The 25815-nt window shown below is 39.9% G+C and overlaps 1 protein-coding gene across 4 annotated transcripts; it reads right to left on the reverse strand.

Annotated features, from left to right (window-relative positions):
• Positions 1-851: 851 nt before the first annotated feature.
• On the reverse strand, positions 852-25647 carry LOC124148365 (phytanoyl-CoA dioxygenase, peroxisomal-like). 4 transcript variants are annotated; one of them, XM_048398076.1, is made up of 11 exons: positions 25581-25647; positions 14567-14685; positions 11367-11504; positions 10140-10289; positions 9931-10037; positions 7601-7652; positions 5563-5630; positions 4681-4747; positions 2637-2749; positions 1468-1567; positions 852-1013 (listed from the first exon to the last, which is right to left on the reverse strand). In XM_048398076.1, the coding sequence occupies exons 2-11, from the start codon at positions 14654-14656 to the stop codon at positions 954-956; spliced, it is 945 nt and encodes a 314-aa protein (XP_048254033.1). In that variant the 5' UTR covers positions 14657-14685; positions 25581-25647; the 3' UTR covers positions 852-953. The 4 variants fall into 4 exon arrangements, with proteins under 4 accessions (XP_048254033.1, XP_048254035.1, XP_048254034.1 ...); XM_048398078.1 differs by having other exon boundaries at positions 25594-25637; XM_048398077.1 differs by lacking the exon at positions 25581-25647 and adding an exon at positions 15868-15965.
• Between the last annotated feature and the right edge of the window lie 168 nt (positions 25648-25815).

Consider the following 25815-nt stretch of genomic DNA (forward strand, 5'->3'; position numbering starts at 1 on the left):
AAGGGGAGCTAATTAGGATTGTTCACTGGCCAATATATTAGCAAATATCGCCGTGAGCGCTTATTAGAGCGGGGCACTTATTACGTTGAATACGGTAGTTCGTATTCCCGTCGTAAGAGGCGACACATAGAAAGGAGGTCCGACTCAGTGATTGGGTCGATGCGTGCTGTTGTACCCTGATGGTGTGGGATGTTATTCATAATTCCCACTACTGCATTGTCTGGTCCACACTCAATTATTGACCGGCTATCTTCATATAGCCTGAATACTGCCGACTCGGCATAGCGCAACTTGCACTGGATTTCACTGAGGAACCTACCTTGGATATTCTGGGGGATGCCTGGGATTTTGTCTGGAGATTAGATATTTTTTCAGTTTCAGCTGCAAAACCAGATACTTATTTAATTAAAACTGAGCCTGAATATTTTTTTAAAGAAAAAACACCTTGCAATAATGTAATTTCTGTGGCAGGCATCTTTTTTTCAACAGTCTGAAGCATAATTATTTTTTTTTAATTTCTGGGACAATTTATTTTTTTCATTAAAATCCCAGGCACCCCCAGAATATCAAATGGTCCGTTCCTTTCCTTGGAAATCTCACTATCTCTCCTAAGTAAGAAAAACAACCCTCAGATGCTAGATAAAATATCCTTTTATTTATTCATTTACAAATCACATTACATGAGCAACAGTCAGTATATTTACCCTGACAAGAACCAGGTAAGCTAAAAGTTTAAAAAACATGTAATCATCTGATGTATCTAATCAATTGTTTCACATCTTCCAAGAGAAATCTAATACAATGATTTCCTATCAAAATAATGAAATTGTCCGCAACATTCTCACTTTTTGAAACAAGAACAAATAATTGACTTGGTGTGTCTCGATGTGTTATTCACGATGGCACTCCCTCTGCGGTGATGACTCTAAGAAAGGTTGTGAAAAGCAGGGGTGTTAGACGGCCCAGGCAGGGTCGTACACAATGGGGAAGTACTGGCCTTCCATCTTGTTACCCTAGCAACAAAATAAACAATTGAGAGAGTGAGTTGGGTTTAACGCCGCTTTTAACAGTATTCCAGTTAGGTGCCTCACTCTTGCAAGTGTGGGTTCGAAATCCCGGATGGGACTCAACCCAAAAAAGTATGAGAATCTGTACTTTACTAAGAAAATGTTATCCCAAATATAACATTTGTTAGATTATTACTAGTTTCCTTTGTTTCGAACCCACACTTGCCAGAGTGAGGCACCTAATCGCCAGCACACAAAGTCAGCGATCTAACCCACTCAGCCACCGAGGCTTCCACAAAAATGAAAGTCCGACAACTGGTAGTCTAGATCACGTACTTTGAGTACCCCTCTGACAAGCCATGCCAATCTACAATTGAATATTACTAGTTTCATTTGTTTCACTTTGCCCAAACTGTGTCAGGGTCAGTAAGATGGAGACACGGGACCCAAGTGTCCATACCTTTGGGATAGAAATGCCTTTGAGCAATTCCTCGTTGGAATCCGATTTGACGCCATCAGCGAAGTAATTCAGCACGGCAGCTCGGCGAGGCACATCGGATCTGGGAAGGAGAGGATGCTTTGTTTACAGCTGAATATACAACTCGGCACCCAATACGGACGACAAGACTTGATATGTTGTTATTTGTCGTTGTGAGTGATAGGGTGAAATGATACAAGAAGGTCACTATACAATACGTATCACGATACATAGGTCACGATACAAAACGTATACGCGATACGCATGTAGTTCAGAGGGAAAGGCTATCAGTAGACACATGTTTGTAGTGGCTTTTCTGAGTCGTGAACTTGAAACGCTAAATACAACACATTTTGCAGTATTTTACTGACTTGGGGGGCATTAAATGAGGAGTAAATAATTTATATCAGCAAGGGGCGGTCGGGTGGCCAAGTGGTTAAAGCGTTCACTCGTCATGCCAAAGACCCGGGTTCGATTCCCAACATGGGTACAATGTGTGAAGCCCATTTCTGGCGTCCCCCGCCGTGATATTGCTGGAATATTGCTAAACTTGGGATAAAACCTCACTCAGAAAGTCAAAAGTCGATATTTTACTCAAATGTTCAGAAATCGGAAATAAAGAAAATGTGGTTAATGCAAGTTCATTTGCCCTGTGGACTCTGTCTAAACTGGAATCATTAGAGTTGTTTCTGAGTTCTCCGGTTCTCTCAAGAAACCGACATCTGAGTACTTTGGCGCTCGACATTTTTTCAGGTCCCGTGGAACTTAGTTAGAACATCATTACTACTTAAGCTCTGGCATCTGTCTGTCCTGATGCCAGCATTGAGTATTGGACACCAATTTCCTCTCTATACCAGACCGCCTCCGTGGTCTTGTGGTAGAGCATCCGCCTGGAGAGCAGAAGGTCCAGGGATCGAACCCCGGACCTTCCGCTCTCCGGGAGGACGCTCTACCACTAGACCATGGAGGCGGTCCAATCTCTAATAAGTATCTATAGATGTCAACTGAAATAGCATGTTTTTTTCCTTAGATTTTTTCTTTTGAAATTGACAAAATCAGAGTAGTCTGGCCATCTATCCATACCGAGATGTTTTACGAGTCACGAGTGATGCCAGTTTAAACCAGTCTACTGGAGGCTGTTCACTACTCACTTGTTGCCATAGGAACCATGGACAGCCAGCGCATGATGGAAGCTGGCATGACCCTTCAGTAGGTTGCCCGTGATTGGCTTAAAGGCAGCTTTCTCTTCGTCATTCAGTATCGTCTGAAACATTCAACATCATTATCGTGGCTTGTTAATTGATGACAGTTTGACATATTTTAGATAACCTTCGCCTGCTCGTATTGGCTCCCACTCCAATATGGTGATGTCCCTACACCTTCATCTTCCCGAGGCAAGAGAGTAACTGACTGAAAAAGTCCAGTTTCCATCCTTGTCGAACTGGGCAGGAATTTCCAGGCTTGATCGTAGTGCCACCAGCGGCTATTATGAGTTATGTCCCTTCTATGCCCCTCCTATTGACCAATCAGATTCCACCTCACATATCACTTACAATTGCGTCAAAACAAAATGGTGGCGCCTAGTCAAGATGATCTGATCGATAATCAAGATCTATATTGTGATAAAACAGGCCTTACCTTGTAAAGTGTATCAAATCACTTGAGTACCTTGATTAAAAACATGGAAAAACTTGCAAAATATTTGTTGGCACCCGATTGGCGGTACACATGCTTTTCAAATCCTTCAGTCGACCAAAATCCATGTTGAAATCCATGTTGTTTACAAACCGGATGTCTATTTCGTCAAGCGATTTTGATTGGACTATGCACAGACTTGTTAGTCCAACAAAAATACAATCTCATTAAAATCAGATCTTAGTTCTCCCTACCGCTAAACAAAGATCTGAGGACATCCCATTAGGGGTCACATCAAAACGACATTTCATCCGACCAATCAGAGCGTCGCTTACCAGATCATGAAAGTGACAGTCGGAATGTGATTTCTAATCATGCAACCTTGAAAACTTTAACACGGGGTATTCCGAACGATAAATACAGGCTTAACGACTGAATCCATACCAGCTAGACCTCCTATAGCCATTCCAGAAAGTTCTTTTGTTCAGGTTTCAAATTTTTAAGCGAGAATTTGTCAAAATATGTATCGAAGCGTTGTCGCCAATTTGAAATTAGTGCCGTAAAGATAGCTACCTTCTGATTGGCTAATGTCGACTTCTTGTATGTCATTCCATTGGTCGGTCAGGGTTCGCGAAAGGTCTGCCTGACGTGACCCGTAATTGGATGTCCTCAGATCTTTGTTCAGCGGAAGCGAGAACTAAGATCTGATTTTAATGAGATTGGCCAAAATATAACTCTGAAATTCCAGCCTAGTTTATAGTCAGGTAACTCCCTTGCCTCAGGAAGATATATACATGATAGTTCAGGCAATACCATGAAATCCGACCTGAAGCCATTTGATGTCACAGATACTATTTTGACATTTTCAATTCAGGTTGTGTACCACCAATCTAAGTTGGTCAGCACACAGCGCCCTAGTGATTTTGGTTGGTTGGTTGGTTTGTTGTTTTACGCCGCACTCAGCAATATTCCAGCTATATGACGGCGGTCTGTAAATAATCCAGTCTGGACCAGACAATCCAGTGATTGACATCATGAACATCGATCCACGCAGTTGGGATCGATGACATGCATCAACCAAGTCAGCGAGCCTGACCACCCGACCTCGTTAGTCGCGTTTTACGGCAAGCATAGTCACCCTTTACGTCAAGCATGAGTTGCTGAAGACCTATTCTACCCCGGATCTTCACGGGTCAGCGCCCTAGTGAGTGAGTCGGGTTTGACACAGCTGTCATTAACAGGGGACTCCAGGAATGAGCTTCACACATGGTACCAATGTAGGGAATTGAACCTGGGCATTTGGTGTGGTAGGCGAACACCTTACCCATTCGACTAACCCACCTCCTCCATAATACACTAGGGGCGGTCGGGTAGCCTAGTGGTTAAAGCGTTCGCTCATCATGCCGAAGACCCGGGTTCGATTCCCGACATGGGTACAGTGTGTGAAGCCCATTTCTGGTGTCCCCCGTGATTTTGCTGGAATATTGCTAAAAGCGGCGTAAAAACCACACTCACACACTCACTCATCGTGCACTAACTATGTCATCAATGGTTGCCAACCTGGATGGACTCCATGTCTGCGAAGTTGAAGTCGGTCACTGGTAGGGGGCTGCCATTTCTGGTCCATCTGAAGTACAAATCAGTGAGCTGTACAATAATACACCGTGCGTTTCACATTTTGTTCACATCTAAACTACAAATCAGTAAGCTGTATGATAATATAGGAAGTTTCACATGTTGTTCACATCTGACTAAAGATCACAGCTGTACAATAACACTTTCATATTATAAACCTTTTTTAAAAAGAGTTGCTTCCCTTGAATAATGTCACTTTTTTATTTTAGGGTTGTGATTCTAGACCACAGTATAATAATTAATGTTTTTGTCAGAACAGACTTTTTCCTAAACTTGATTTATGTCCGAATCATAACCTCCAAAAATCTAAATGTGAAAAAATAATAATGAGAAGCAGTGTGTTTTTTCATTCTTCCGACAAAAAATAAGTAAAATGTAAAAGAAAACCAACTCATTTACGGTCACTCTCAATATAAATATATTATTAAAAATACTATCATTAAAACATTTTGAAAATTTATCGGAAAAAAATTAAAAACACAACTCATTATGACAAATCCCTAATACTCCGGAGCACACGTTTGGTCCTTGTTTTTGCCCCCATAACATTTTAAGGAATTATAAAAACATATATTTAAAAATGGGACTTTTTAAAAATTATTTTTCAAATTTATTTCGCAAAAAACTCCTGAAGAATATCCTGAATCTTGTCAGTGTCTCTAAATCAGCCGACTATCACCATTACTAACTTCGTACAGGTTTCATATGCAGCAAGAGAGTAGCCCCCTCAGGGTCAGACTCTCTCTTTTTGTATCACGGATTCTGTATTAAAAACTGATAATGAAAACAAACAAACACATTAATTACTTGTGAGACCCCGGGATGTACTTGAGAGCCCCATTCTGTTCAAACTGTTCATCCAGAGCTATGTGAACCTGAAACACAGGTAGAATAAACACTGACAACTCTACCTTCTTGTGTGAGTGAGTGAGTGTGTGTGATGTGTTTGAAATGTGTGATGTGTGTCCGTGTCTGTGTTTGTTTGTGTGTGTCTGTGTTTGTGTGTGTGTGTGTGTGTGTGTGTGTGTGTGTGTGTGTGTGTGTGTGTGTGTGTGTGTGTGTGTGTTGTTTAATGCCGCACTCAGAGAAATAATCCAGCTATATGATGGCAGCCTGACAATTCAGTTATATTGTGAGGTGAGGTGATGTGAGGTGAGGTGAGGTGAGGTGAGGTGAGGTGAGGTGAGGTGAGGTGAGGTGAGGTGAGGTGAAATTGTATTTAATGTCACGTCCAAGATTACTGCACTTCTATAGCGATGTGCATGCACATGTGTGTGTGTGTGTGGCTGCTTGTACTAGTCCGGACAGATGCCGATTTATAGTGCTAGCTCACTGAGATACCATGCCGCAGTTTAACATGAATGCCCCACTCAGACACAGTATACTGACTCCGAGTATACTTGACCAGCCAATCAGGTGTTCCTTAACTTCTTTTGAGTGGTATGTAATGCATGGAAGCAACCCATTCTCTTTGTACATTTTGTAAGCCTCACCACGCCTGATAACAAAGCAATGTGCAGGGTAGAGGGAAGCAAATGTTGGATGAGATATGCGACACACCAGGAGGAAAGGGACCTTATGGGAGATAGGATACATTTGCGCTGTGACGTCATAAAGAGGGACGTTTGACGTCAACTTACTTCCATAAAAATTGCAATATGTGTGGACTGTACAAAAAAATATGTTTCTCGTTGGTTCGTAATGTAATTAAACCACTTCAAAACATTACAGCTTACATCTCTTCTTCCAATTAATCAGACATTATTTCTAAAAACTACTATCATTACATAACAGTTATAAGACGGAAAATGGGGCTTTGCAGAAAATGAGTCCAAATGTTTGATTTCATACATCTCTGTAATAAATGTGAACTGAGGCGTGTGTATTTTTGTGTTCCTAATCTTGTAGTTCTAAAATATAACGAGAAGTCAAAATGTTCCATTATCTCATAGTTGGTCACATAATCTGCGCCGGTTTCCTTCTCCCTGAAACCAGGCTGTTGTTTTAATCCTCGGTCAAAAATAGGAGTGAGTGAGTTGAGTTTAATGCTGCTTTCAACATTATTCCAGTTATATCACGGTGTGTCAGCTAAATGTGGGAGAAAAGCCCGAAGTCATGCAGGTCTCAGACGTTTACCACTTCGGTGAAACCCACGAGCACAGGTATCGTGCTGACAAACCTAGAAACATAATCGGGGCGAACCGGGATTCGAACCCACAATCATAGGTTTCTGGCGTGCCCAAGGGACGCAACTCTGCACAGCGACTGGGCCACCCGTGCCCCCCCAAAACAGGAACTCTGAAGCGTTGACAATGATTAAATTCTGTTGCCACTAATTTTTTGAAATTCTAAAACATTTTATTACCGGAGGTGAGGTGAGGTGAAATGGGGTTTAACGTCAAATCCAAGATTATTGCATTTATATAGCAAAGTGCATACACGTATGTGTGTGTGTGTGTGGCTGCTTGTACTAGTCCGGACTGATGCCGATTTATAGTGCTAGCTCAATGAGATACCATGCCGCAGTTTAACATGAATACCCCACTCAGACACAGTATACTGACTCCGAGCCGACCAGTCCTTGATTTAGCCCCTTAATGCTGGGCGCCAGACAGGGTAACAACAAGAACCATCTTTTAATGTCTTTTGGTATGACGCGGCTGGGGATCGAGCCCCGGACCTTCCGCTCTCCGGACGGACGCTATACACGGAGGCGGTCTTATATTACAAAACAATAGCATTTTCAGCATTGGACATGTGACCATTTTGAGACTGTTGGTACAAGCAAGGGAGGTAAGCAGGTCATTGCAAGCAATGGGGCAAGCAGGCAGTAAGTGCCGCCTACCGTTAAATGCATCATAGGTTTAGTGCGTGTCCAGTAGGAATAGTCCTGGTGCCTGCAACACAGCAGTTAGCTCCCTTTGAAGACAGCAAGACTTCACAAATACGTACAAACTATAATATGATATATATTAAAAAATATACTGAGGAGCAAAAGAAACTATACCTCTCAGCTGATTTTAGCATATGTTTGATCTTCTATTGAAAATGAGTGGGTGATATTTTATTCAAAAAAAGTAACTGTACTGGTGCTTAGTAAGCACTCAAAAAATACTTCCGCAAGGTTGTACTTAAACAATTAATTTGATTTAAAACTTTTAAAAATTAAAAAAGAAAATTGGCAGAATACACAACGAATGATGGGTATCTTATACATGTTATCTTTGAAAATCAATAATTTTTTGCTTTTTTCAGCACATTTCAAACGTGGCAGGTTGCAAATTTATCTCTTACCCAAGTCTTCATTGAACCAATTTACTTTTACACAAAATTTCCCAGCCACAGGTTAATTTGTACAAACATTTGCAGGAATAAGCGATGATCAAACAGACATAATTTAACAACAGTACTTTCAATTTTCAATTACAAAATAAACAAACTCGGTATACTTTCTTTTGCCCCTCAGTTTATAACATGCCACAACAAAATGAAAACTTACTGCTTGGACTTGTAGCCACAATAACTGTACTTACCTGTACTACTGAAGCTGAAGCAAAAATATGTCTGAGAAATATTTTTGAAGTGGTTGAAAGTTTCAATCAACTTGCCCAAGTACTTTTACATATTAAATTGCAAACTTCACTGTTTTTTAACTCCAGTTTTCGTTATCTGATTGACCAGGTTGCCTGCTGTGGTTGTCATCTTTGTGAAGTCATTTGAAATCTGCTTGGATATCGCATTTTCATCACAAGGGACACAACTTTCTACCCAAGCTGGTGCTATGATCGAGCCAAGGAAAGCAGGCTTGATTTTGTTTGTTTGATTGTTTGTTTGTTGTTTAACATCGCGCTCAGCAATATTCCAGCTATATGATGGCAGTCTGTAAATATTCAAGTCTGGACCAGACAATCCAGTGATTGATATCATGAGCATCGATCCACGCAATTGGGATCGATGACATGCATCAACCAAGTCAGCGAGCCTGACCACCCGATCCCCTTAGTCACCTCTTACAACAGGCATTGTCGCCTTTTACAGCAAGCATGGGTTTCTGAAGACCTATTCTACCCCAGATCTTCACGGGTCAGCAGGTCAGATATGGCAAGGGTAGAAACTAGGCTTTGAAAGAGGTTGCTGGACACTCTTGCCTCAGAGAAGACGCAGGCAGGGTAACAAGTACCGTCTTTTAACTTCTTACAGTATGACGAGGCCAGGGGATCAACAATCGACCTTTCGCTCTCTGGGCAGACACTCTATCCACTAGACCACTGACGGGGTCTTGTCTAAGATTGGTAACTGAAGCCAAGCAGTCAAAGCACTGGCCCATCGTGTTGAAGGCCTAGGGTATATCCCCCATTTTGTACAAGATGTAAATCCAAAAACTAAACTCAAATTACCTCGTTTGAATTCTTTCAACATCATGTTCAATGCAATGATGTCATCTCTGAAGTAACTTAGTTAGATCTATATGTCATTCACACAAAGTTCAATCACAATTCTCTCTTCTTCTTTTTTAATATTTCGAGACTAAGTCACAACAAATATATATTCAAATGTTAAAGGGGAAACCCTAGACAAGCTGACTTCGTTTGAAAAATATGCTTATATGAATATCGCCGATGTTTTGTTCAACAAAGACACAGGGACTGGCAGTAACATGAGTGAGTGAGGGAGTATGGTTTTACGCTGCTTTTAGCAATATTACAGCAATTTCACGGCAGGAGACACCAGAAATAGGCTTCACACATTGTACCCATGTCGGGAATCGAACCCAGGTCTTCGGCGTGACAAGCGAACACTTTAACCACTAGGCTACCCGACCGCCCCTGGCAGTCACATAAATTACCTGTCCAATCCTAATTTTACCGGTGAAAAACTTGTAATTACTGGTAACCAGGAACACAGAATTCCTCGTGATCCCTATTGTGAATGTTGCAGAGTCTTAGATGACTGGGCCACCCAAATGAGAAAACAATGTTGTCAGCTCCTAACTTATATTTTTCTGTGTAATTAGAGTGAGGTGGGGTAGCCTGGTGGTAAAAGTGTTTGCTGGTCACACCAAATGCCTGGGTTTGATTCCCTACATGGTAATAAAACTGTACTCACACCATAATAACAATGTTCAAGTGTTTTATGCTCTGATTCTGAAATCCAAGATGGTGGCTGCATACTCACCAGGCGACGACTCCGCCATGATGCGGGGGTTTAGCAAACAGCTGATCGTGCCAGAATCGGACCGGTACCTCCTTCCCTGTCGGTTCCAGCAGCTGTGATGCAGGCACCTGTCGATAGCAAGAATGAAATAGTCAGGCAGGTGATTTCACACAACACCGAGGGGAGGAAGGCCAGGTCATGGAACAGCTCTGTTATGATGTCATACTTACAACCACCGAGGGGAGGAAGGCCAGGTCATGGAACAGCTGGGTCATCCGCCAGTGCCCGAGACAGTGCATGAGGACCCTGGAAGGGTCTCCAGTCTGGTTTCTATGGTATTCATACAACAAGTCCATCCCTGGGTGCTTCTTGTCCTCATTCTGATGGACATGGAAATAGAAGACATCAGAGAAGTAATAACACGAGCCTAAGATGGTACATATAGATAGCTCTCAGCTGGAGGTGGTATATATAGTTAGTGCCAGAACAGCTCTCAGCTGGAGGTGGTATATATAGTTAGTGCCAGAACAGCTCTCAGCTGGAGGTGGTATATATAGTTAGTGCCAGAACAGATCTCAGCTGGAGGTGGTATATATAGTTAGTGCCAGAACAGCTCTCAGCTGGTTGAGGTATATATAGTTAGTGCCAGAACAGCTCTCAGCTGGAGGTGGTATATATAGTTAGTGCCAGAACAGCTCTCAGCTGGAGGTGGTATATATAGTTAGTGCCAGAACAGCTCTCAGCTGGAGGTGGTATATATAGTTAGTGCCAGAACAGCTCTCAACTGGAGGTGGTATATATAGTTAGTGCCAGAACAGCTCTCAACAGGAGGTGGTATATATAGTTAGTGCCAGAACAGCTCTCAGCTGGAGGTGGTATATATAGTTAGTGCCAGAACAGCTCTCAACTGCAGGTGGTATATATAGTTAGTGCCAGAACAGATCTCAGCTGGAGGTGGTATATATAGTTAGTGCCAGAACAGCTCTCAGCTGGAGGTGGTATATATAGTTAGTGCCAGAACAGCTCTCAACAGGAGGTGGTATATATAGTTAGTGCCAGAACAGCTCTCAACTGGAGGTGGTATATATAGTTAGTGCCAGAACAGATCTCAGCTGGAGGTGGTACATATAGTTAGCTCTCAGCTGGAGGTGGTATATATAGTTAGTGCCAGAACAGCTCTCAGATTGAGGTGGTACATATAGTTAGCTCTCAGCTGGAAGTGATATATATATAGTTAGTGCCAGAACAGCTCTCAACTGGAGGTGGTATATATAGTTAGTGCCAGAACAGCTCTCACCTGGAGCTGGTATATATATATATATAGTTAGCTCTCAGCTTGAGGTGGTATATATAGTTACTGCCAGAACAGCTCTCAGCTGGAGGTGGTATATATATATATATATATATATATATATATATATATATATATATATAGTAAGTGTCTGTTCAGTGCTCACCGTGAAGTACTTGTAGTCATCTAGTATTCTGTCGCATTGTTCTGCTGTGAGAATCGGCACGTTCAGGAGGAAGCCATCTTTGTTGAACTGGGCAATCTGGTCTTTAGTCAAACGGAAGTTAGACCAATCGGCTTTGTTCTGCAACAATACTTGTGTTTCAGGGAAACTGTGTCTGAGTGGGGTATTCATGTTAAACTGCGGCATGGTATCTCAGTGAGCTAGCACTATAAATCGGCATCAGACCGGACTAGTACAAGCAGACACACACACACACACACACACACACACACACACACACACACACACACACACACACACACACACACACACACACACACACACACACACACACACACACACACACACACGTGCATGCACGTCGCTATATAAGTGCAATAATCTTGGACGCGACGTTAAACATAATTTCACCTTACCTGTCCATGTTTCTTATTCAGTCTTGCTAGACAACAGTATGAGGACCTACACAAAATGTCGCTATTGCAGTAGAATAAAGACGTAATCCATAAACTTTTGTCGATTTTGTTAAAATACTTAATCAGAGCATTAAAATATACCCAAAACTAATAATGTTTTCTGAATTTGAACGGAAAGGACATTTAATATGGAATCTGAGACAAACTCCCTGTTTTTCGTGTTTAAACCGCCACTTTTTCCTCCAGGAGGGAACGGAAGGCCTGTCAACTTTGAGACACAGCACAAGTCACACATTTGACCTCTTAGGAGCAATTACACTCTTTATGTAAACAAAACACAATCACTTGTCTGATAAGGATACTGTATTGCCATAGTCAGTTACATGAGCCAAGAGTTTCATTACTGTGTTATGCTTTACAAAATTTTGATTTTCACCAAAGAAATTAATTGCAGTTTTTGAAAGAATATTAGTCCTGCACCATGACCGTGGAATATATTTATTTCATGAAAAAATAATAATCTAGAAATGCATACAAAAGCAAGTCTAGCCAGCTCAAGCTAGCTCTATTCTGAAATCAGCATAGGGAATTTTTTTTATTTTTAGAGTCAAGAAGGATTTTGTGTAATATAAGATTTCAGAGACTAAATGTTAGTCTAAAAGAATATCAATGATAATATATATATACAAAGAGAAAAATAACAAAGTCAGTTCGCCACCACTTGTGTCCCATATATGGCTCATTTATCCCATTTGGGTATTTTGTTCGCACAAGTGTCAACACACATTCCGGCATTATTTGTTCATCACACAGTCTGATCTTCTTTTGAACATATTCTGGTATTTACCACCCGTTACAGTTGTCAATTATTTTCAAAAAATTATAGTAGAGAGCTCTTCTGATGGTGCAGTTATTAGGGCTTGGAGGGAGCGCATGTCCCATCTAGGGCTGCAACGATACAGGAAGGTCACGATACGATACGCATCTCGATATTCTGGTCACGATACGATACGTATCTCGATACGCAATGATAAAAAAAAAAAAGACTAAAAAGCATGTAAAGATTGAACCTTTCATGATTTTGGAACAGTCAAAATTATTTAATAATAACAAGACTACTGAAGTTGTTCAACTTTCCTTCAAAACAATTCAAAGTTCAAACACCAGAAAATAATTAATGTACTCCACCAGTGATACAACTTCAAAGAATTTTGGTGCAATGGTCGAAGAAATTGTATCTGAAATTATTGTTTTATCAGGAATAATTTATTCCAATATCGTGTTACCTTAGTTGCAGCTTTTACTATATAATTATATATATAATTATAAGAACCACAAGTGTAGCATTTTGGTACAGGTGATTGCTGTTGCAGGATATTTTAACGTATGGAACAATTTGACCAGTCACCCTAGGGACTTCCCGTGCTACATGTATTTCGATTGCGATAACGTTATGTTGACATATATTAGCCAAATTGCCACAAATATTACTTTTAACGAGTCGAAGTATGGCATTTTTTATATATGTATCCATTCTCTAGCAACTAAAGTTCGTTTTAATGCGTCAAAAGCGGTAATCTGACCATGGTTGCTGTATCTCTTCACACACAATTTCACATAACTTAATGAAAACAATATTAAATGAAATTTTGAATAAAATTAATAAAATATATTACAAACACAAGTCCAGATATACAATGAACACGTTTTAATAACAAGATAGTATAATAATGGTATTGAATTGCGTACTTCAATTCGGATTTGCTGACTGGTATTTTCGGTGTTATGTGCTTGCGGTGATCAGCTGATAATGTTTTATGAGATGGGGAAAAACATCTGTCGGTGTAAAACCTGAGCTTATTAAAAATGTAAGTACGTTTTTGGGAGCCATGCGTTAGCGCGCGCTATAACCAAGTTAGCGGTTTATTGAAAGGCACAATACCGAGGAAACGCTGTACTTGAGATTTGCGTTCCGTATCGTGGCGTATCGATAAATGGGCCCACGTTTATCGTATATCGTATCTTGGGTCAAGTATCGCGATGCATCGGAATATCGGTGTATCGTTTCACCCTTAGTCCCATCCATCTGGCTGTTCCGTTGAGGGTGGCTACACAGGGTTTGATAAAACAGTAGGGGCATGTGCCCTCCTCCATTCGATTGTCACCCTCGGGATCTAGATGATTTGCAATGTACTTTTCCCCGGGAATAGGGGAGTCCACTTGAATTTGTATACCTTACGTTTTGTAAATACATTTTTTGTTATTGTATATATAGTGAATGTAACTATTCTATAAACGAACATGGTTACAAGAAACATTATTTCGTGATTAATGTATATAAGTCATTTGATTAGGATATGCACTTTGACTGGATATATTCTTATTATGCAGTAACTGTTTCATTATTATCAAATTTGTAGCCCACAGACCTGTTGTCCTGCGATGTTCCGTAGCAGCCATATGTACAATATGCATCAATAACACATATTCACCTCTAATGAACTGCGATATGGTACACAAGTTGTTTGTAGTCAGCTTCTAAATGTATTTGTATTTGTATGATTTTGTGATATTTGGCTCTGACTTGACCTGAGAATTGTCAGCAGACACCAGCTGAGAGGCAGAGGGCCATATGACCCCTTATCCATAATTGTATGTGGCAGAGGAATGTAATGTTTAGAACATAAAGTGGGAAGCCGATTTGGGTGCTGAAAGGCTGTAACTGGCGGTTTAAGCAATCCCATAATGCAGTGCACAAGTACATACGGTAACCGGGGGAAACAGGTCCCCGACTGGCTCATGCACAGTGCTGTAATCAGGCACCCCGGGGTGGATCTCCTTGGGCGTGGCAGGCATCGTGATAATCTACAGCGCTGACACTTAAGCTGAAACACAGATCACCTACTGTTAACATTTTTCTATATCATATATTCTGCTGAAAAGAAGTAAAAGAATACGTGGTATTTCATATGACTATTGTTAATCTGTCATGGTTTGATAGATTAACTATTGTCAAAGTAGACACAATTTATGGATAACAAAATCGGTGTTCTTTCACCTTTTTTTTAGCAGTATAATAAATATCTATTTCTTTATTCTGAAATAAAAAATTTAAAAAACATATTAGTAACCATATACTGTGTAATAGTAAGTCTGTGCTTCAAAAACACCAGAATGTCAAATTCACCTTATCTTTCCTCATATTTCTGACCCGTGAAGATCCGGGGAAGAATAGGTCTTCAGCAACCCATGCTTGTCATATGAGGCGACTAGCGTGATCGGGTGGGGGCAGACTCGCTGACTTGGTTGATGCATGTCATGATATCCCAACTGTGTGGGTCGATGCTCATGATATCATGATTGTCTGGTCCAAACTCGATTATTTACAGACTGCTGTCATATTGCTGAAATATTGCTGAGTGCGGCGTTAAACAACAGACAAACAAATCCTCTTATTTCTCATGTGTAAAAATCTACCTTTTCACAGCCAATTACATAAAGAGAATTCTGTGTGAGAGGAAATATTTTAGATGTGAACCTTGTGACCTTGAGCTAAAAATGTTGTATGACTAAAATATTTAAATCTTTGATAGGCATTGAGAGCGAGTGAGTGCGTGAGTATGGTTTTACGCCGCGTTTAGCAATATTCCAGCAATATCACGGCGGGGGACACGAGGATTGGGCTTCACACATTGTACCCATGTGGGGAATCGAACCCGGGTCTTCGGCGTGACAAGCGAACGCTTTAACCACTAGGCTACCCAACCGCCCCGATAGGCATTTAGCAGAGGGGAGAACATGAAACATTCTTAGGACATTTCAGAGCTACTTCTTGCTTCTTCATCAGATGAATCCATTCATTCAAGGAGAAAGAAGGAGCTAGAAGTAGCTCTGAAACGTCGTACAAAGAATAAAAGAAGTTACTATCCATAAAAAAGGTTCATGTATTCACAAAATAATCACAAGCACCAAATTTCAAAATAAAACTTTTTTTCTGAAACAATAATATTTACCAGTTGTCTTTATCCCAAAGTTTCTTTGCTTCACAAAAACATATGAAGACTTACTGTGGCGACTTGTTCTAACAATGATCGCCACCTACAGATCCCCTAGGCAGTGTGGGCTGACGTTACATTCAAGGACGTCACGATACAGACAGATAACTGACTTTGATAAAAAATAGTTTATCTGGATAATGGGTCAAGTGTTTTAGTAATCCGTTACACGGGTAGCTTCCGTTTATACTTTTCAATGAGGTCAAATCTTGACCCTTTATTCATAAAAGATCCGGATTGACAAATCTCAAGTTGACTGGTGCATATAACTACATATTAGGACATGCGCTCTACCATAGCACCAGGACATGCGCTCTACCATAGCACCAGGACATCTCATGATGGGTGAAGCCTATCACTACTTTGAAACAATCATATTTTGTAAAACTAGAGGACAAATTATGTTTACCAGTATTTGTGGTCTGGTGCAATTCGGAAATGAAGTTTGGCTACTGGTACCCCACTTTTGATTCATTGGCATTAGATACCCTCAGTTTAGTTGAAGAAAAAACTAACACCGTTCAGTATGTTTCAAAATCCCAAATCATCAAAAGGCACCAGTTCAGCACTAGACTGATCTGCATAGCAAGTTTCATCCAGAAATATTCAACAGTTTTAGAGTGCTGTTCCGGAAACGAGCACTACCCTCATTTTCAGCATAAGTCCGACTTGTCGTCATGAACACATAAAAAAACAAGAGTTTGCCACTAACGTGGCTATATCCCCCTACCCTGTTGCAGAATTTATGACATAATTATATCTAAACAAACCCTAACCTTTTTTAACCGAGGTGGAACTTGTCATGGAAATTGTAAAAAAAAGATGAGTTTGGAACCTAAGTCCATCTTGTTGCCATGGAAACGTAAAAAATAAAAATTTCAAAAATTTCTCAATAGCAAAAGGCACCAGTTCAGCATGTACCTGACAGACCTGCAAAGTTTGATGAAAAAATATTGAACGGTTTAGGAGTTATGCTCCGGAAACGAACCCTACCCTCACAGAACCTAAGTCCATCTTGTTGCCATGGAAACGTAAAAAATAAAAATTTCTAAAAATTTCTAAATATCAAAAGGCACCAGTTCAGCATGTACCTGACACACCTGCAAAGTTTGATGAAAAAATATTGAACGGTTTATGAGTTATGCTCCGGAAACGAACCCTACCCTCACAGAACCTAAGTCCATCTTGTTGCCATGGAAACGTAAAAAATAAAAATTTCTAAAAATTTCTAAATATCAAAAGGCACCAGTTCAGCATGTACCTGACACACCTGCAAAGTTTGATGAAAAAATATTGAACGGTTTATGAGTTATGCTCCGGAAACGAACCCTACCCTCACAGAACTTAAGTCCATCTTGTTGCCATGGAAACGTAAAAAATAAAAAATTCTAAAATTTCTTAATAGCAAAAGGCACCAGTTCAGCATGTACCTGACAGACCTGCAAAGTTTCATGAAAAAATATTGATCGGTTTATGAGTTATGCTCCGGAAACAAAACGTGACGGACGGACGGACGGATGGAGCCCGTTTCTATATCCCCCGCCAACTTCGTTGGGCGGGGGATAATTAAGACATAAAATCCCAAATCATCAAAAGGTACCAACTGATCTATATAGCAAGTTTCAACAAGAAATATTAAACAGTTTTGGATTTCTACTCCAGAAACAGACGGACTCGGTGATCGCTAAATCCCCTGTTTTCAAACTCTGGGATAATAAATGATCGTGCCAAGTAAGAAGAGCATGACTTGCTACATCACAGACAAAGTTGTCGTAAACGGCGACCATGCTTGTCATAAGAGGCGACTAACGGGATTGGGTGGTCAGGCTCGCTGACTTGGTTGATGCATGTCATCGTATCCCAATTGACTGGATCAATGCTCATGATATCAATCACTGGATTGTCTGGTCCAGACTTGATTATTTACAGACCGCCGTCATATAGCTGCAATATTGAATATTCATCTTATTACAAACGTCCTATTTGTAAGAAGCACAATGAAAATATTTATTAAAAAAATTGAATTTTAACCATACCCCATTGTAAAGGAGGATCTTATGAACATCGTCTAGAAATAATTAAAAACAATATTGTTCAAAGAGATATTGTTGCAATGGCTGTTTTACTAATTTAAAATGCTGTAATGGCCATTTTGAATATTTGAAGTAAAAAGTTGACTTCATTGTAGCAAGGTGAGTGAGTGAGTGAGTTGGGGTTAACGCCGCTGTTAACAGTATTCCAGTTATATCGCCGCGTGTCAGCTTAATGGGGGAGGAAAGCCCCAAGTGATGCAGGTCTCGGACGTTTCATTGTAGCAAGGGACTGGTGAACATGTTATGTGAAAATGATATTAATATGTCCAGTAGATTTGAAGAAAAAGAGATTCAATGCTAAAAGACAGATGGACAGACGATGGATGGATGGACAGACGATGGATGGATGGACAGACGATGGACGGATGGACAGACGATGGATGGATGGACAGACGATGGATGGATGGACAGACGATGGATGGATGGACAGACGATGGATGGACGGATGGACAGACGATGGGCTAAGTCTGTAATGTATCTCACACTGACCATGTCAAGGTGAGCTCGGTCTGAACAGATTGGCCTTGACCTGATACAGTTAAAACAATGAGATGGTTACCCTGAGGGCGCTGACTGGACAATACAGATAACTGTCTCTGATATAATAAGTTGTCTATCAGTAATATTTCACAAAAAGGTCAAACAACTCCCCGCCAAGGTCACGCTACATCCAAGAAGTCACGTGCAGTAATCAAATTACCAGAAAAGTTGTTTTTATCATCAAATATTATAAACTATTATCAAAATCTGAAACTAACATGTTCTTACATGTACATATATAGGTTCTGCACTTCATAGCATTTATTCACCTGATGAAGGAGTAAGTGTATACACCATTTACTTATTCCATTTGTCCTTCAAGCTTTTAGTCACTGGGGGCTAAGTCTGGGCTGTAGGGGGAGTGATTTAACTGTACTGCCCAGACTAGCCCCCAGTGACTATTTCCTGTTCCGGCAAATGAAATCTGCCCTACGTGGAAGACGCTTCCAGGATGACGAGGACATAAAGGCTGCCACAGAGGCGTGGTTAGAGGGCCAATCTGCGGATTTCTATGAAAGTGGTATTAAAAGCTTGAAGGACAAATGGAATAAGTGTATTGAGGTGAATGAAGATTATATTGAAAAATAAAAGTGCAAAAGATATTCTGCGACTTGGTCTTATATTGAAGTTGCAAAACTTAAATAATCCACATATAAATATAGACAGAAAATGACTGGGGCTGTTAACATTTTACTTATTTCTGGTCAGCATAATAAAAAAAGTGCTTTCCTTTTTAATATTTATATTTCAAATTATGGAATTCGTAAACCAACTTTTTTTAAAAGTCTGGCTCTACTTGTTTAATGTTTTTTTCATGTTATTGAAGGTCAAACAGAATATTTTAGGAATTCCAAAGTGACAACCTCTGCATCATTAAACAAAAACATATACTTCTGTGGTGTATTGTGTATATAATGTGTACCGTATTTGACGTAATAAGCGTCCTGCTCTAATAAGTGCCCACGGCGATATTTTCTAATATATTGGCTAGTGAACAATCCCAATTGACATCCCTTCCGATTGATCAATGTACACAAGACCTATTTTTTCGCGTATAATACGCATTCATGTGTTATATGCACCCTTAATTATGGGCAATTAAATTCTGGAAAAATATATCTGTCGTACACAAACATTTCAGGCAGTCGGCATAAACCACGAAATTTATCTTTCAACTCTGTTTTTCTTTTCACCAAAGTAATATTCTAATAAGAGCCCCCTAGTTCTAATTTGGAGAGCGCCCAGGGCGCTTATTACGTCGAATACGGTATTACTTGTTGATATTGTTTCATTGTTTATGAAGAGTATGTTGTCGAGACAGTTGTCTCCACTCAACAACATTTAAATCTGACCATTATACAGCATGCCATGTTTACAGTAGGGCTGGGACGAGTCCAATTTTACTACCCGGGTACCCACACCCCTATCACCCGACCCTACCCGGGTACCCGCTGTTGGTGTCAAGAGATAGGTACAAAATGTCCGATTGGGAATAGTCTGACAATAGCCTTGGTAGAGTGTATCTAGATACACGTAGAAAACAATGTGGTCATGCATACACTGAAGTTGACTGAAGTATTAGCTTTGTTCAAACATATGTAAGTCAGAAGGAACGTGTTCATAGTCAAGAAGAAATGCAAACATTAGAGACTTAAAATTGTTGTGTAACCACGTAGTTATATAGTGAATTTTTGTCATGAAATAATATATCACGTGACTAACTATGGGGCTGGGTAGTCCTGTGGGTACTGGGTCCTACTCAGTACCCACCCGACCCGGGTACCTGAGTTACCCGTCCCAGCCCTAGTTTACAGCAGCCTATGTGGTTGCCACCATCATGTCTTACAATACTCAACAGGGGCCATAACTCTGGATGGACTGCCACTAAATTGATTTGCTCAGACACCACATGTAATGTTGTGCATTGCATGTGTATATTGCAAAGTATTTGTATTGACTATCATATATATTTACTGCATTAAATGAAATGTAATGTATATAAAAGTATACTGTAGTGTGTACTGTGTTGTTTACAATATATCATTATGTATTTAATTGTATTGTGTATTGTATAGTTTATTCTCTTGTTTATTACATTGCATTGCCTATATTGTATTGTACATTACATTGTATTGTTTATTGCATTGCATTCCGTATATTGCATTGTACATTACATTGTATTGTATATTGTATTTTATACTGTATTGTATTGTATATTGTACTGCACATTGTATAATACATTATGTATTTAATTGTATAGTGTATTGTGTACTGTATAGTTTATTGTATTGTTTATTGCATTGCATTGTATAGTATATTGTATTGTATACTGTATTGGATAATGTATTGTATAGTGTTCTGTATGTTGAATCGCATATTGTATTGTATATTGCATTGTATACTGTATTGTAAATTGTATTCTATACTGTATTGTATTGTATACAGTATTGTATTGTATATTGTATTGTAATTGTATTCTTGTATATTGTTTTGTATTCTTTATTGTACATTGTGTTGTATACTGTATTGTATACTCTTTTGTACATTGTATTGTATATTGTATACAGTATTGTATATTGTATTGTTTACTGTATTGTATATTGCATCGTTTACTGTATTGTACATTGTATTGTATAATGTATTGTATAGTGTTTTGTATACTGTATTGTATTGTATACTTTATAGTATATTGTATTATATATTGTAATGTATACTGTACATTACATTGTATTGTATACTGTATTCTATATTGTATTGTATAGTGTATACTGTATTGTATATTACATTGTATACTGTATTGTATACTGTATTGTATACTTTATTGTATATTGTATTGTTTACTGTATTGTATATTGCATCGTTTACTGTATTGTACATTGTATTGTATAATGTATTGTAAAGTGTTTTGTATACTGTATTGTATTGTATACTGTATTGCATATTGTACTACTACTCAAAAGAAAACCTGATGGCATGTGCCTTTTAATCTTTTATGCAATTTTTAGACATGCCATTACATGACAAAAAGACATGTCTGAGCACACACAGTGTTTCTGATTGACACAGTCACTGATGAATGGCTACCAGCTTGTGGAGATTGAGCCCCTTTAATTGCATTCAAAGTAGGCTGCCCAGTCATCAAATCTGTTCAGCTTCTTGCTGTAAGACCGCCTCAGTGGTCCAGTGGTAGAACGTCCACCCGGAGAGCAGAAGGTCTGGGGTTCGATCTCCAGCCACATCATACCAGAAGACATTAAAAGAAGGTACTTGTTGTTACCCTGTCTGACACTCAACATTAAGGGGCAAAAACAAGGACTGGTCGGCTCGGAGTCAGTATACTGTGTCTGAGTGGGGTATTCATGTTAAACTGGGGCATGGTATCTCAGTGAGCTAGCACTATAAATCAGCATCAGTCCGGACTAGTAGCAGCCACACACACATGCATGCACTTCGCTATGTTGGTGCAATAATTTTGGACACGACGTTAAACCCCATTTCACCACCTCTTGCTCTAAGGGAGACATAACAGGCTATCTAGTCCGTCATACAGACCCTGAAACAAATATATCCAGTATAGTCTATAATATTTGGCAAGTCTAGATTCTAGTATCTGAAAATGAAGAGTCTCCAGGCTCATTTTTATATCATTTTTATAACTATAATTAAAAACATTTTTTATCTGTAAAATATGTTCATTTCAGAGACTACATGTCAGTTGGTTGGTTGGTTTGTTGTTTAACGCCACACTCAGCAATATTCCAGCTATATGACAGCGGTCTGTAATTAATCGAGTCTGGACCAGACAATTGGGATCGATGACCCTGCATCAACCAAGTCAGCGAGCCTGACCACCCGATCCCGTTAGTCGCCTTTTACGACAAGCATAGTCGCCTTTTACGGCAAGCATGGGTTGCTGAAGACCTATTCTACCCCGGATCTTCACGGGTCCTACATGTCAGTCTACAGGCTATCGTGCTGCAGTAAGTGACTGATGCAACACAATCCAAGATGAGAAGCCATAGAAATCTCCATCTCGGAGTGGCACTTACAGAGCTCTTTACTCATTGCTGTAAGGGGCGGTCGGGTACCCTAGTGGTTTAAGCGTTCGCTCGACACGCCGAAGACCTGGGTTCGAATCCCGACATGGGTACAATGTGTGAAGCCCATTTCTGGTGTCCCCCGCCGTGATATTGCTGGAATAATGCTTAAAGCGGCGTAAAACCAAACTCACCCACTCACTCATTGCTGTAAACAATATAACTAGTCCTTAATCCACTACCACATTCCCCTAGCCCCAAAACATGGCTAACACCTCCAACCACCCTTTTTTAGCTGTCATGATTTGTGCTAAATCCCTAAGATTAATGTTTTGGCAATATCTGAACATGTTTAATGACCACAGATTACCATCTTCCCAAGGCAAGGGTGTTAATTGACTATAAAAGTCCAGTTTTCACCCTTGCTGAATTAGGCTTGAATTATGGAGTTATATTTTGGCTGGACTAACGAGTCTATGCATAGGCCAATCAAAATCGTGTAACAGATTTCGGATGATTGCAGGATTTGCAAAACATGTGTATCATTCAACAGATATTTGCTAAATCTTTTCATGTTTTTAATCAAGGAGCTCATGTGATTTGATGCACTTCCTAAAATGAGACCAATTTTGATTATCGATCAGTTCGTCTTGACTGGGCGCTGCCATTTTGTTTGAAGCGCATGTAAGCGATATGAGAGGTGGAATCTGATTGGCCAGGAGGAGGAACAAAGAAGGGACGTAACTTGTAATAGCCACTTGTGGCGCTACAATCGAGCCCAGAAATCCCAGCCTAGTTCGGCAAGGGTGGAAACTGGACTTTTACAGTCAGTTAACTCCCTGGACTTGGGAAGATGATCACTTGAAGCTTCTGACTAGCATCAGTAGTAATGTTAGACAGGGTGATCGGAACTAATGAGTGAGTGAGTTGGGTTTAACGCCACTTTTAACAGTATTCCAGTTATATCACGGCGTGTCAGCTTAATGTGGGAGGAAAGCCCGAAGTGATGCAGGTCTCAGACATTTACCACTTCGGTGAAACCCAAAAGCACGGGTATGGTGCTGACAAACCTAGAAACATAATCTGGGCCAACCTTGATTCGAACCCACAATCATAGGTTTCTGGCGTGCCCAAGGGACGCAACTCTGCACAGCGAATCGCGGCGCCTTAGACGACTGGGCCACTTGTGCCCCCTCGGAACTAATGAAGGCTGAAGGGGCCATCCAATAAGGTACTACAGATATATGCTGATGCTACCTTCTGTGTACTGGACAAGTATATTTCACAATACACCAAACAAGTTGATTTGCAGACTTGCACAGTCTACATCTTATCCTTGACAATGACCCATTAATAATGACTAATTAGGTTAATTATGACATCATCATTTTTAAACTGTCATGGTGATAACCAGTACAACTCTCCTTCCAAGTATGCAGAGTTATTCGAAAGTACCAGCGAAAGGAATATCATATACATGTACCCTGGGTATGCATTATCGACTGAAAATAGCTATTTGACATAATAAATTAATGGAAACTATTTTCAACTATACTTTTTTTTTTTTAATTACGGCCAAAAATGTTATTGAAGAAAATCAAAGATGAGAGTTGATATTTAGAGTGAGTGAGTGAGTATGGTTTTACGCCGCTTTTAGCAATATTCCAGCAATATCACGGCGGGGGACACCAGAAATGGGCTTCACACATTGTACCCATGTTGGGAATCCGAACGCTTTAACCACTAGGCTACCCGACCGCCCCCTTGATATTTAGAAGTTGACATCATTATGACAAGGAATACCGTATTCAATGTAATAAGCGCCCCGCTCTAATAAGCGCCCACGTGGATATTTGCTAATATATTGGCTAGTGAACAATCCCAATTAGCACCCTTCGTGTGTTATATGCACCCTTAAATACGGGAAATTAAATTCTGGAAAAATATATCTGGCGTGTCTAATACGCACAGACTTTTCTTTTGTATCATTTCAGGCTGTCAGCCTAAACCACAAATTTACGATCTTTCAACTCTTTCACGAAAATTATATTCTAATAAGAGCCTCCTCTTTCTAATTTTGAGAGCGCCCTGGGCGCTTATTATGTCGAATCGGTAACAGGGATAACAACTTCATCAACTGATAGCGGGGCAAGAAGTAGCCTCAACATATGTTATCATAAAACCCAACATACTAGGGCTGGGACAGGTAACTCGGGTACTCGGGTCAGGTGGGTCCTGAAGGGTACCCACAAAACTACCCAGACCGGTGGTTGGTCAAGTGATATACAGTTTACTGACATTAACAATACCAAAACAACATGGATCTAGATCTACATACAATTTGCTCTATAAAAAAAAAGATGTACCGTATTCAACGTAATAATTTAAGCGCCCTGCTCCAATAAGCGCCCACGGCAATAGTTGCTAATATATTGGTTACAGAACAATCTCAATTAGCACCCCTTCCAATTGATTCATGTAAACAAGACTTATTTATACGTGTATAATACACACTCGTATGTTATATGCACCCTTAATTATGGGCAATTAAATTCTGGAAAAATATATCTGTCGTATATTAACATTTCAGGCTGTCAGCATAAACCACAAAATTTACGATCTTTCAACTCAAAATAATATTCTAATAAGAGCCCCCTATTTTCTAATTTTGAGCGCCCTGGGCGCTTATTACGTCGAATACGGTATACAATATTATTTGTTTCTTATTGAGAAAATATATTAAAACGTACACTGTTTCAACTATGCACACACGACCTGAATATTAAATTGGCCTGATACATGTATGGAGGTGACTCCCAAGACAAACGATGGTACTGTCACTGATCTTGACTTAAGACTTTTTTATCATCGTTATCAGTATTATTTCGTAAATAGGACAATGCCATGTCGCCTTCATACGCGTGCGATGTTTCAGTTGTATCCGTTTAGATTCCGAGTATTTCGTGACACCAGTAGTAAATACAACTGTTGACAGTATTGTCATTATATAAAAACATAATAACTATTAGGACGTGCACCCTACTGCAACACTGACCTACTCTGCTCACCAGCTCGTGTCACTTCCCGCCAAGGTCACACACGTCCAGAGTAGTCATGTGACGTGATCATGTGACTGATGTGTTCATTTTTCCATTATAATTTTTAAAAACCTCAATATTATAAATAAAATCAATATTTATTACCACTAATCGTATTGTTCTATTTTCGCCAAAACAAAAATGCAAAATGTAACAACTCCAATTAATGTTTGGAACAACTTCCGGTGGCTA

The sequence above is a fragment of the Haliotis rufescens genome, unplaced genomic scaffold, assembly GCF_023055435.1.
Source record: "Haliotis rufescens isolate VD_foot unplaced genomic scaffold, xgHalRufe1.0.p SCAF_18, whole genome shotgun sequence".
NCBI classification, from domain to species: Eukaryota; Metazoa; Mollusca; class Gastropoda; order Lepetellida; family Haliotidae; genus Haliotis; species Haliotis rufescens.